Source organism: Rhea americana, unplaced genomic scaffold (assembly GCF_003343005.1).
Source record: "Rhea americana isolate MKP2758 unplaced genomic scaffold, rheAme1 scaffold_8, whole genome shotgun sequence".
In the NCBI taxonomy this organism is placed as follows: Eukaryota; Metazoa; Chordata; class Aves; order Rheiformes; family Rheidae; genus Rhea; species Rhea americana.
In genome coordinates this window covers 955,240-968,454 of record NW_028186978.1, presented here as the reverse complement: position 1 = coordinate 968,454, position 13,215 = coordinate 955,240, and the positions used below count along the sequence as shown (strand labels likewise).

The window sequence follows — 13,215 nt, the reverse complement described above, 5'->3', positions numbered from 1 at the left end:
GGCAACTGCCGAACGTGCGAGCCCCGCGGGCGCGGAGAGGGGGGCGGAGCGGCCGCGGCGGGCGGGCGGCTGATCGCACCGGGGTGCGTGAAGCGGGGGACTCGGGGCGCGTGCTCGGCGTGTGCGTATCGTACTCCTGGTACTGGCTTTACAAAATAGTCCTGGTTAACGCTGGAGGTTAGAAACCGCCCTAGCCGAGTTTAAAGGTCTCAGCTTAGACAGCACCTGTTAAAATCATGTAACCTTTCACAGTGGAAATATGTAACCTTTTCAAGTACAAGTATTTGCTGCTCGTGTGTGACAGCTGTCTGGACCACCACGCTGGTGGAAGACTCGAAGCAACTAAGTTTTCCACTTTCTGATTGCAAAGCAGCAATTTATGTATTACTCCTCTTTTTCCAGTCCTTACAGACTAGGTAGTGCTGCAATATAGAAGCACAACTGYGAACTCGAGTGCCCTGTGTGCAGCTGAAGCATTTTTGTTAGACTGTACACTGCGATGAAGAGTAGCTTTGTTCTGAAAATATATTATTTCAGCACAGGAAGATAACACTATACGAGCTTGCAGGACTGTCTCCGACAGTAAAACTTGCACTGTTGTGTGTGTGCATATAGGCATTTTGAAAGCTTATAAAAACTGTTAAGATATGCCTGTACTTTGCAGACTAAGTTACATTTATTAGCTGGATCATTTTCCACAGTTAATCAGCCAGATGTTTAGCAGATACTGTACARTCTTTATGCATAACTGTAACAGATGCCAGTCATACTGCCTACTGCAGGACTGGAAGATGCTTAAATGTGCAGTGATTCTGCTAGCATAAACGTGTTCTACATTCAGCAGAACATGTCAGGAAACCATTTTCTGTAAAATAAAACATTTTTCAGTAGTAATAGTATGTAAATATTCCAGTTCTTCCTCAGTTATAAGGGTGTTTATTTTTCAGTTGGTCTCTTAAACAGTAATGTATCAAAAAATATAATTACATATGTGTATCTGAAGAAGTGTAATCAGCCTTCTTCCCCTGTGTCCCTCCAAAAAAGGTGTTTGTGCCTGGAATGAAGTAAGGAACTTGATTTGGCTGCAGAAATCTCATGGATTTTCCTTTCTGAATTATTTTTCAGGTAGACCAGTTTTCCTGTCTGATCCACCATGTGACCATACGACTTAGGCAAAGGTAGTGGCAGGGCGGGAACCTCTTAAGTAGTAGTGCTGCCAAAGAGCTAAACATAACCTCAGTTTTTCCACAGGAAGACTTTTTTAAAGTGTTAGTAAAAACGTTCAATTTTTGGTTTTTACTGATTCATAATACTCTCTGGCTTTCAAGAAGGAAAAAGTGATATAAACAAAATCAAGTATTTCATTACTCATGCAAAGGATAACATTCCTGTGATGAAATGCAGAGAAAGATAATAGTACGCAATGGGAATGGAAAATCCAGGAGAAATCGCAGGARCAATTTCAGCAAAAATGTCTAATTACCAAAACCAGAATATGGCCAAGAAACCAAGAGGCTAAAAGTAGCATCAAGCTGTTTATGTTATGTAAGTGTTTTTTTTATATATATATGTGTGTGTGTGTATGTATATATATGCAACAAGCTCTTCGGTAACTAGTTAAATTCTTCAGGAAAAAGTAGAGATACTCTGGTATATCAATTCACACTCTGCATGTATAGAAGAACACGTACCAGTAGGAATTTTGCAGTAACAAATTACTCTTTGAAGCTCTCGCACCTTAAATCAGGGGATTTGATGTGATTAAAAACACAGGCAGCATAGCTGCACAGATTGTATGCATTTTCATTTTCTGCCAAGGCTATGGCCTAACGAAAATAATGTGGATTTTTTTTGTTGTTTTTTTCCCCCTAAAGATTCTTCTTTTTTGAAATTATTATAAGGGTTCCTGGAGGATCAGCTGAGAAATGGAGTAGTGGTTTTGCAAAACTATTTTCCACCTGGAAATTTTATGTTTCTGACTTCTATTGTCAATGTGAGTTTGCTCTAGTGTGTAATGATAGTTTTCTTTCACCCACAAAGGTTCCAGACATTGCCAAATTATAAGCAGCAAGTCTTTTGTGAATCATTGAATACTGGGACTAGATTTGGCCAGAAATGCAGGAATTTCCAGTGCAGTTCCATAACCACAGCCATGTTCACTGCAAAGCAATCATCAACATCTTGCACATAATACTTCAGAGCTGTAAAACAATCATCCATTCTGAAAGTTCTGTTTTGATCCTCACTGGCATTTTAAGAGGATCTGTCTGAAGAATCAGATTTTGAAATTAAATTTCACATCTCTTTATTGTAAAGACTGCTGATTTTTCTTAAGTGCTGGTTTTAAAGCCTACCACAGTCTACCTACTGCTGTTAAACAGTGTTTACTAGCAGGTCCTCCTAGTTCCTTTTCTGAATATGCTTTCCTTAAAATGATGTGCTTGACTAAAAAACAAAAACAGCTACTTTTGCCCTGGATTTTCCATAGATTTTGCTGTATTAGATTTTGTCACATCTGATGATGGGCTATAATCATAACTGTGTGGTCACTTCACCTGGATATAAGGGCCACCAAAGGGAAGGTTTGGCTCTTTCCTGTCACATCTAATCACACATTCCTGTCCTTTCCAATGTGACAGCACTAGCACCTGTGCAACTGTGTACTGCACTTGTGCCCRTGTAACTCACTGTAGTCACAGTAGGATGGAGGTAGAAGTGAGCCGGTGAGAGTAAGCTCTCTTTCATAGGAGATAACACTAATACTAAACTGAAGGGATGGTGGAACTATATCTAAAGTCTTTGATGATCAGGCTAACTTCATTWTTGCCACATCAGAGAATATGCTGTGTAAGTACTTGGTACAGCATACTTGTRTGACCACAGTGAACGTGATCAGGAAACCAATCCAACTTAAAAACACAACTCAGTAAAAAGAAGTGGGTTTGGAGGGGTTGGATTTTTTTTTCCCCCAGCTGGAATGGCTTCCCAACTGATTTAGAACATAGCCTCATGAAAAGTATTTCTTCTGAGCACTTCACCTTGTGAAACCATACTTCAATCCTCAAAGTTTGTCTGCAACAATTTGCAAAGCATATGGTGATCATACACCCCCAGCAATCCCAGTTACATTTAAAACTCTTATATGTTAGCTTTCTAGTTCCAAGTGGCAGATAACACTGTTAACACTGAAACGCATCTAGTAGTTATCTCCTTAAATCTGTAAAATAAATGTTTTTTGTAGTCATAGCTATTTCTGGATATTTATTATTAGTTTAACTATATTTTACTGGCTGACAAAAATTTTGGCTAACACTAAATTTCTTGTTCTTAGGTATGTATGTGCAAAGTATTAAGTGAACTGTTYTTGTTTCATTTTTGTTTCTTCATCCTGATGCCATAAACCATTTCAACTCCATATAATTAAAACTTCATTAGCGCATTGAGATAGTTGGGTATTTTCAGTTGAGCCACTGGAAAACAACATTAAAAGCATACAATTTGATTTACTCCTCATAATAAATAAAACTGGTGAATAAGGAGCTTGCTCTCTTCATTCACTCAGTTTCATTTTGCTTATCCACACTTGTACTGTAATCTATTTTGCTAACTAGATGCTTGTTTTTGTTAGGAAAGAACAACCAACCCAACTGTCCCTATTAGAAAATAGTGGGAAAATTGTCCTTGACAATTTTGACAAAAAATGTCCCTTGACATGGGAGATTATTGCATAACTATCAAACTAAAAAAAAAAATAGTTAATGGATTTAGGGCCAACTCCTGCTTTTGTATCACTATACACAGCATTCTCCTTGGGCCAGCTTTTCAGTGGGAGGAACTGAGAAAGTAGTTAGCAGAGCAGAGTTCCACTGGAGTCAATCATTTTGCTAAGAGAGTTAATTTAAGAACTCAAACTTGCAGGAATGCTGGAGAAAAGGAGGAAAAAAGACAGGGATTACAGCACACCAGCTAATATCCTCCCTTTCCTATTCCCTTCAAGCAGGGTTTGTATGAAATGGAGAATCCWGGTTCCCAGTATCAATAGGAGCCTCTCTATCTAACCAAAGCTATATTTGGGGTTTATTTACTACATTTTTTTTTCCAAAAGTCACAACAAAAAACACAAGTGAAATAAGGACTCCTGGTATTATTTCAGGTTTACAAAAGGAGTAAGAAGCTATGTTAGTTTGAGCTAATTTAAGCCAAAACAAATTATCTGCATTAAAAATTTCTGCTTAAGTAATGTTTGGTTTCATCACATCACTGCTTTTCGTATTAGTGTCTTTGTGAGCAGAAATATTTTGCACTGAAAATGTCATCATATCCATAATATCCTTTTTGGGGTTTTCTTCTAAGTCCGTTTTTATTGCTCCAACTTCTGCTAACTTCCATTCGAGCTCTGTAACAACAAATGAAAATTTATKCTGATAATTGCAATAAATGATTACAAAATACATGTACTCATAGAGCATACAAAATATATAAAAATTTTACACAGTTGCTAATTACATTTTCATACTGTGTTAATTACAACTGGATATAATCACAATAGGGATAGAAGGCTACCTGACAGCAAAACTGCTCGCTTTTGCTTASGCAGCAGTGCAGTGGGTAGTGCTGATAATCCAAATTCTTCCTCCCCTCAGTCTGGAGACCTTCCAATACACAGGAAGATGTTCTAGCACAGTGAAATTAACCTGAGTCTCCCAGTTATCAGGCAGGTGCAGAAATAGAGGTTATCTATTTGAAAAGCATCTGGATTTCCCCCCCCCCCAAACACAAGATTCCAATTTTGTCCTCCAGTTTTTCCTGGAAATACACTGTATAGTCTTGTAGTAAATAATTTTGGTTGATTTACAATACTAGAAATTCGCTCTTCATGTTTTTCAAGAAAAGCTTCCAAACACAAGTCAAATATTTAACTGATGCAATATCTAGCCTGAATTGAAGGTAGCCAGGAATAACAGAATTGGGAGCAAAACCATCCAATGAAATCAGTAACAAGGCAAATTGGTGTCCCCTAAAACACTGAATAAAATTATTAAATTACCAAGTGCTTTTTATTTTTGGRCATACTGGCAGATGTTGAAGTAATGTTCAGTGAACAGAGAGTTGCCCCTTGTAAAGTCAAATACCACAAGACAAATTGGGAATACAGTAGGAAAACCCTATTGACTTATTAATTGGGTTAAACATTTTCACTTAAAAAAAAGGATCATTTACTAGAGAGCAAATTCTCCATCTCACCAAAAATATACAGAGCATTCTTGCAACAATCCAAATTTACCTTAGTATACTATTTAACTGCAACTGCAAAATACTATGCTTACTAAATATTCTTAAGAGAGAATCACATAAATTATTCATTGCTTCTTGTGCATTTTTTTCCTACAAAAATGCTTAAAAATCTTCTCCATCTTTGAGCAGTGATCTTAAAATTTGATAATTATTAACAAGCTTAAGATTTTCTATAAAGAGAATTAAAAAAAAATCTCTTACCTTCTACTTTAAGATTTATGCCCCCACATTCAGCTACTCCAATGTACCTGCCTTTTATTTGACCACTTTTATACACAAATATTGTGGGTAAACATCTGTCATGGTAATTTTGAATGCAGCTGTTCACAATGGCTTTGACAAACTTGGCTTCTGGAAACTTTCTGGCAAGCAGGCCCAGGTGTTGGTTAACTAGTAAACACATTGGGATGCTAGAAAAGAGTGAGTTTGATGACACTTCCAGTGTAACAATTCATAAAACAACCAGTGTCTATTAAAAGCAAAGCTTTTGAAGCATAAATGTAATTTTACATATGGTTAATGTCYTTCTGCTTTAATTTGTGATAGGGTTTACAGAATAGGTTTCATTTAGTCTTTTCCAAGAACAATTTGGTTTAAAGAGCTGTCCAAGTAAACACTTAGAATACATATATATTAGGCACAGTGTTTGAAATAYATGTCATTAAAGCTACCAGAAGCTTGAAGTATTGTGCTTCAATTTTGTTCTCTGCTAAGATTTTAAAACTCATTTTGTTCATTTGTCCAGAGYTTAAAGGAAATTTAAAGGAAATTTTAAATTTATAATATAAATTTCACTGTAAGTTATCCAAATTACCTTCTAGTTCATCATTTAATTAYTTCTCCAGTCTTTCAGTACCATCTGAATAACCTCAAAGAAATCTTTGTGTAGTCTTAATACCACCACAGGCCTCATTACTTTCTTAGCTGGTATTTACCATGCAATTACCACATTAGCCTCATTTTAAAAAGCAAGGTTTTTTGTCAGGTCCCCCTTTAGCCTTTTAAAATTAGGATCTTTACATGTTCAAGAGSCTGAATTACCATATGGACCCTCAGAGAGCTCCAGCAGTACCACCTCGTGGCCAAAGATAGGTAGGGTTGTAGCTTTGGAATAAAGAGATCTGTTCCTCGGTAGCCACAAGAGGCTTGGGAGATTCTGTACTCATTGCTAAGGAATTATGAATTTCCTCACRGACTTGTTGATGAAGTATAGAGTTGGTTCCCCAGTAAACAAAAAATGAAAAGGAAGAAAAACTTCCTTTCTTGTTTCTTCAGAGGTTTAAGTTACATTCTTGTAATTTGAACAATTTCATTTTATTGRCCTATTCCTTGTTCCTGGAAATAGTGCTCCATTCTAGGCAATTAAAAACAAAGAAACAAAATTTCCTCCCAACAGGCTTAAAAAGAAGGAAAAAAGAAAGCTGGTCTGAATCTAAAAACCATGTCCTTAAACATTCCATGCTAATTCTCAATTCTTGAAAAACAGTAGAGTTGCTAACGTGCTGAAGTCTGCAAAGGAACTTCCTTTAGCACAGGAAGTGGACAGTAGTTTCTCAGTGAAATTCAGAAATCTCTCTGAGATTTAGTATATGGTGATAAGCATACAYTGTAGAAATCTTTAGTTCAAATGATGCAAAGTGAGGTGAATTAACAAATCAAGGAGACTCTACCCTGGAATCATTTTCCAGGGTTCCATTGGCTCCCAATAATGGCTATTTCAATACAGTCTGTTTATTATATTTATTTTTTCTTGGTATTGCTTTTTTCTTACTATCTGAGTTCTTTCTATTGAAGTATTCAACATCTTAAACAGAGAAGTAGTTACCTTGATCGATAAAGATGAATTATAACCCAAACATCTTCTGGAGCATTTGTAACTTCCTTTACATACTGCTCTCCACAAATTTCTCTTAGCTCCCCATACTTTTGTCTCTGTTGAAGACACTTCCATTCTTGCAAGCGTTGCTGCCTAATTGAAAAAAAAATGTCTCTGGAAAATTTTAAATGCATTTTATAATAATACCTAGTGCATTTCTCTCAATTCCTTTAAACAAATTACTTTGAATAATAYCCTAGAGCCCAAGGTCTTTAAGTATCAGTGGAATATTTCTGAGCTAGAAGGGCTTCTCTGCTAATCTTTATTCAATAAGATGKCAATAAAATGTATTTTCTTCTTTTATGTGCAAACATTAATGTCAGATTTGGGAAATTGAAGTAACAAATGTTACACAAGTATTTTGGTAGTGGAGACACAGCAAGAAAAATTAAAGAAGGTGCAGATTGTTTTTATAATTTTGAAAATGAGATTCGTTTGAGCAAGAATGACYAGTACTCTGTGTCCTAATATTATACAATGTAATCTGAAATAACTCATGAAAATTGGAATATTAAGACAGTAGATGGCAGTCTTCAACTCTAAAAATATTGACAGCATAGACAATGAAAAATGCCTTACGATTTGCTAAACTAAAACCAGCTATTGATTTTCCTGTAGAAGTGGTTTTCTTCTTAAAGAAAGGTTTTAATAATATATGTGCAACATTATTATACTTTAGCAAGAATGCATTATAATTTAGGTTCACAACTTTCGCATGGTGAAAACATGATTATCTTTTTATAATACACAGAGCTATCACTAGAATTATTTTAGTCATTTTAACAATGCAAAAGCATGGAGTATGGATAGTCTGGACAGCAGAAATGTTTTGATCATTTTTATTTTATTCTGTRTAAACTGCCTATCTCATTTTTCTTAGTGACAGTACCAAGCTCTGCAGAATTTAATGATGTGCTTCAAAAATATCTGGAAAAGAATATACAGGTGAATGCCAATATAACTAGAATTACTAAGCTTCCACATAAGCTGCCAAGTTTTTCTGAGCCTGAAGTCATAAAACATACTGACTCTGCATAGTATTATAAGTAAAAAAGATTGGTATATATTAAATAGTTGGATGAGGACCTGGCTTGTTCTATAGTTATGCCTAAGTACACTCCATAGTACATAAACTTCAAAAGAGTATTTTCCTGAACTAAGGAACAGGAAAGTTACTGAAATGAACATTAGATAACACACAGAYGTTGTATATTGGGGGTTCACAGCTAACAATAAATAAATTTTTTAAATGCACAAGGTTATCAACTATTCACATTCCAGCACAGAAACTGCAGTGTGTGAAGCAGTGAAACTGTAATTTATAAAAACACTCCACAGTGCATTTTTATTTCAGTAATACATTTGGAAAGTGTAATCTAACAGAAATCAATGCTACCTAAAAGACAGAGATGTATTTTGCACATAATATAATTTTTAGATTATTGATTCAATTAACAGTTAAAATACGTAAGTTTTATTCCAGCACTGAAATACAGTTTTTGCCTTAGTAGCATGTCAACCTGAATTAAAGTCCCCTTGTAAGTAGCATGTACCCCACGTGCCCAAACTCAGTATCCTTTGAAAAAATGGGGCCATACGTGCATCTTGTTTCTCCTCATGCTCTTATGCTAACTTGATAGAAAAAAAGATGATAAGAGAAAGAATACCTACAACCAGCTCCATTTCTTCCTGATCTGAAATCTACAGACACTGATATCCAGAAGAAAAGACAAAAAATGGGTTACATGACTTTTTTCTCTGAGTGTTCATCAGCATTGCTCTAATTACTAATGACTAACTAAAATGGCATCTTTAGAGCAGTAGAGTGAAGAACAGATCTGAATTAGTCAGAGGATAAACTCTGCTTGTGTAAATTAAATGGTGAAACTAAGATGGGTATACCACACTTCAAACACACAACACTTTTCTACATGCAGTGTTACTGTGTATCTTCATCCGAGTTGAGCGATGCATAATGGTGGTCTCTTCTTTTAAATATGTAGCTTTGCATCTAAATTAAATATTTTTAAAAGGGAATCACATTTTTAACAAAATGTCAAAGCAAATTACAGTGTAAATTCCCTCTCTTTGCAATTGGCAATCAGGAGGAAGTAGGACAGTAGCTTTAGTAGGAGCAACGGTGAAACAAGGCAGCTATATCACTCCGTATACATTACTAATTTCAAAACATTCTTAGTTTATTTTTTAGGACCAAGAATGGGTCTAATGAGGGGCTACTAAGATGATTAAGGTACTGCTCTCTAATACGTTGAAAGGCAGAGAGAGCTGGGACTGTTCAGCCTACAGCAGAGAAGACGGGGGATCTTAACAACGTGTATAAGTATCTGAAAGGAGAGCGCARAGAGGATGGGGCCAGACTCTTTTCAGTGGTGCCCAGCAATAGGACGAGAAGCAATGAGCACAAACTGAAACAGAGGAAGTTCTGTCTGAACATAAGGAAAAACTTCTTCACTGTGAGGATGACTGAGCACTGGAACAGGTTGCCCAGAGAGGTTGTGGAGTCTCCACCCTTGAATATATTCAAAAGTCATCTGGACACRGTCTTGGGCAACRTACTCCAGGTGAGCAGGGGAGCTGGACTAGATCATCTCCAGAAGTCCTTTCCAACCTCAATCATTCTGTGATTCTGTGGATATGTAAAATAGTGACACATGCATTGTTACTCTGCCTAGAAATGTTTTACTATACCTGTACATTTCAACAGCTTTCATATCAGCCTCATCAAAGTCATCTTCAGCTTCCTTTAATTCTTTAAGATTCATTCTTTCATAAGGTTTCACTAGAACAAACAAACAAAAAGTCATAATTTGTCACTAAAATATCTGCAAATACTTTAAATATCTGTATGAAAATTATTACACAGACATGGAATTAATAAAAGAAAGAAACGTATATGTAATTTCAGAGATTAGTCAACTTCGGTATACTTTTGGGCAAGAAAGAAAAAATGTAATTATTTAACCATAACTGATATTTACTTGCTTAGGTACTTGCATGTTCTATGTCCTTGGATCTAACTACATCCTGTACTGGRTTCTACTTCTGCCCAGACCAATTGGTGAGTGTCTAAAATGGATTGTAAAAGTCTGCAAAGGAATGATTACAGATCTAGAAAAAAATGCTTAAAAATAAATCCAAAAGAACTGAAGTTGTTCACTGTTGAATCACATCGAACAGTGATTTAAATAGTGTAGTATGCAGTGGTATGTCATTCTGCCACTTTTTTATTTTTGGATATTACCTTCTAATACATCTTTAGATAAACACCTTTCTGATGAACAGTACCCTCAAAAATTTGGTAGAAGCTACTGCTGAAGTCACAAAGGCTGTGTGTTTTCCCTGTTGTAAATTGTCAAAGGAACACAGCAGATGATTGTCAAAGAAACACCCAGAGCTGAAAACTGCTGAACCAACTGTAACTTGCCTCTCAACTGGAAGTCTAGAAGTTGTCAGAAAGTGAGAATTACTACAACACATTTAAGCAAGAGCCTAAGTGGCCCTATGCAAAGCTGCTTGCCTGAAGGAATGAAGCCGGCACAGTTTTACACAGAGGTGTAATTCCCAATCCCTACTATGGTTGTAACTACAYTTTCATGCTTTTCTATTCTTCAGAGAGAAACTATGGGAAGACACAGTAACAGTAACAATTTTCTAATACACACAGGTATCTGCAAAGAAAAAGGGAATACATTTTTCTTCATGCCCACTGTGGACAGGACATGGATGCTTGCATGCCAATACCTGATTTTGGACAGCAAAGATACTTGATGTACAACACTGTGATGACAGATGTAAAGGACTATCTGTCAAGTTGGCTCATAAATAGCAAAACTTTTCACAGAAATTGAAAATATTAATCATATGGGGAGTTTGGAGTAATGGAAAACAGCTACAGGAAGAAAAATATTTTGCTGCTGAAAACAAGGAAAGCAGTTTTAATGAAATCCACAGGTTCTTACCAAATTACAGGAGTGGATTACTACCAATTTGTTTGAATGTGAACCTTGCTTATACTGCCTAGCCCCTTTATTAAAATGATGCAAATGAGTTATCTGTACATAACAGATGCCATAATGTTTGACAGTAATGTTACTGTATGTTTAACTGAGTATCCTTTTTAAAAAAATCAACTGAGTAAAAATAATAAGAATTATAAGAATATAATTATTGTACAATACTTATGGCTCAAAAAAGCATTACTGCAAATACCTCAGCTTTTCACATGTTGTTATATTAATGGTATACATATTTTAATTTTACTTGCCCTCTGCTTCTTTCTGCAAACGTAAAACCATTTCTTCAATTTCATCTTTYGGTTTTTCTTTTGGAGGAAGAATTCCAAAATCTCTTAATACGTCATTCCATTCAGTATCTTCATTTGGATCCTGTTTTCATATTATGAAACAAAAATAAATCAAGAAATTAGTCACTCATGCTTCCTTTTTAAACCAAAATCAGCTCTTTTTCACTTTGGCATACGGTAAGCCTATAACAACAACAAACTATTACTTAGAGTGCAATATCTTCATGGACCATTCTCAAATCATGAATTTTCATTTGGAATTTTTCAATTCTGGACAGACAACAACAAGAAAATGAGAGGAAAAAAACCTTCAAAATTTAAGTATAGATAAACTTATCAGTCTCCAAAATATCTGTTAAAATTTTCTCTAAAAGATACATAGAAATCTTCTTCAGAAACCCAAAACATCACTCACATATAMATACTTAAAGAAATACAGTTTTATACAGGCATGACTTTTGTATTAACATTGAATAAACATGTAAAAGCATGCCTTCAGAAAAGAAATCCCTTTTTATTTTAAATGGATGATTAATATTAATGTGTCAACATAAGTTACCTGATATACCATGTCTATTTACACTATAGGACTTCTGCATGTATATATGCACAAAGGAAAAGGTAAACAAAGGTTTAAGAATAAGTTATGTATTTCTTTCTTTGATTGAAAAGTATAATCCTTTGGAAAAAATAAAAGAGAAGCTCCACATATAATCCTAAAATAGATGGTCATTAATGGGTCTGGAGCAGGAAAAATCTAAATGAAGATTGCTATAGTTAATTTCCAGCATTTACTTATATAGGGAATTCTTATTGTTTGTCTTATTACAAGTTTTAAATTGTTCAGTGAAGAAGAATTTTTACCTCAGCACAGTCAGGATGCCAAAAAACTCACTGAACTAAGATGACTACTCCAAGGGAACCACTRAAGAAACAAGAGCCGCACACATGCACGTCAGCCTCCATACAAATGCTCTTGCACATATGATTTCCTGACTTATGTCAGGGTTAGGTTCTGCTTCACTAAATGCAAATTTTTCTTTTTAGGAGAAGGATTATGAAGGATTATGAGACATAAAACTCATAATAACTGGAAAAATACATTCCAAAATCAAACAGACAAGGACTACTGAAACAGAGGCTGAATGTAGGTAACTTTAAACTAGACAACAAATTCTAGTGAGTATTTGCCTGGAAACATTCAAACACTTTGTGTTTTTCTGTAAATGTATGTCCTAAATAAAAATCTCACTATAGTATTTTACTTAAGCAGTGTACTTTATACTATTTCTATTTAATGTTTGTAACTCTCAACACATTTGTGAATCGATTAACTGGTTGTACATTGGACCTTTTCTAGGTGCTTTTATAGCTGGTAAAAGCAGGAAGAATTGGATCAAGAATACTACATTTAACATCACAGAAATCATAACAGAAACAGGTCTCTGAGATGAAGCTGAACTCCAGCGTCAGGGAAGRGAAGATCAGAAGCTGCCAAACTTTAGCAATTTTTAACAAATTGAGTTAAATCAATGTTTAAGAACTCAAGTGTTAACATATCAGTATAAATTTGCAGCATATGCACAGAAGTAATAAATTGCGTGTCAAAAACTTCAGCAGGAATTTGACCATTAGTGGCAAAGAAGCCAACCAACAGCAATATTGACCTGGTGTAAATTGGTTTCAGTAGTGAGAAAGCTGGACTACTGAGGCAGTGTTA

General features: G+C 35.4%; 1 protein-coding gene across 1 annotated transcript; it reads right to left on the bottom strand.

The window, feature by feature from the left end:
- Positions 1 to 4,232: 4,232 nt before the first annotated feature.
- Positions 4,233 to 12,066, bottom strand: PDCL2 (phosducin like 2). The gene is made up of 6 exons (XM_085322824.1): positions 12,055 to 12,066; positions 11,457 to 11,577; positions 9,881 to 9,971; positions 7,121 to 7,264; positions 5,497 to 5,705; positions 4,233 to 4,396 (listed from the first exon to the last, which is right to left on the bottom strand). Exons 1-6 carry the CDS (start codon positions 12,064 to 12,066, stop codon positions 4,233 to 4,235), a joined length of 741 nt encoding a protein of 246 aa, XP_085178950.1.
- Positions 12,067 to 13,215: the final 1,149 nt, after the last annotated feature.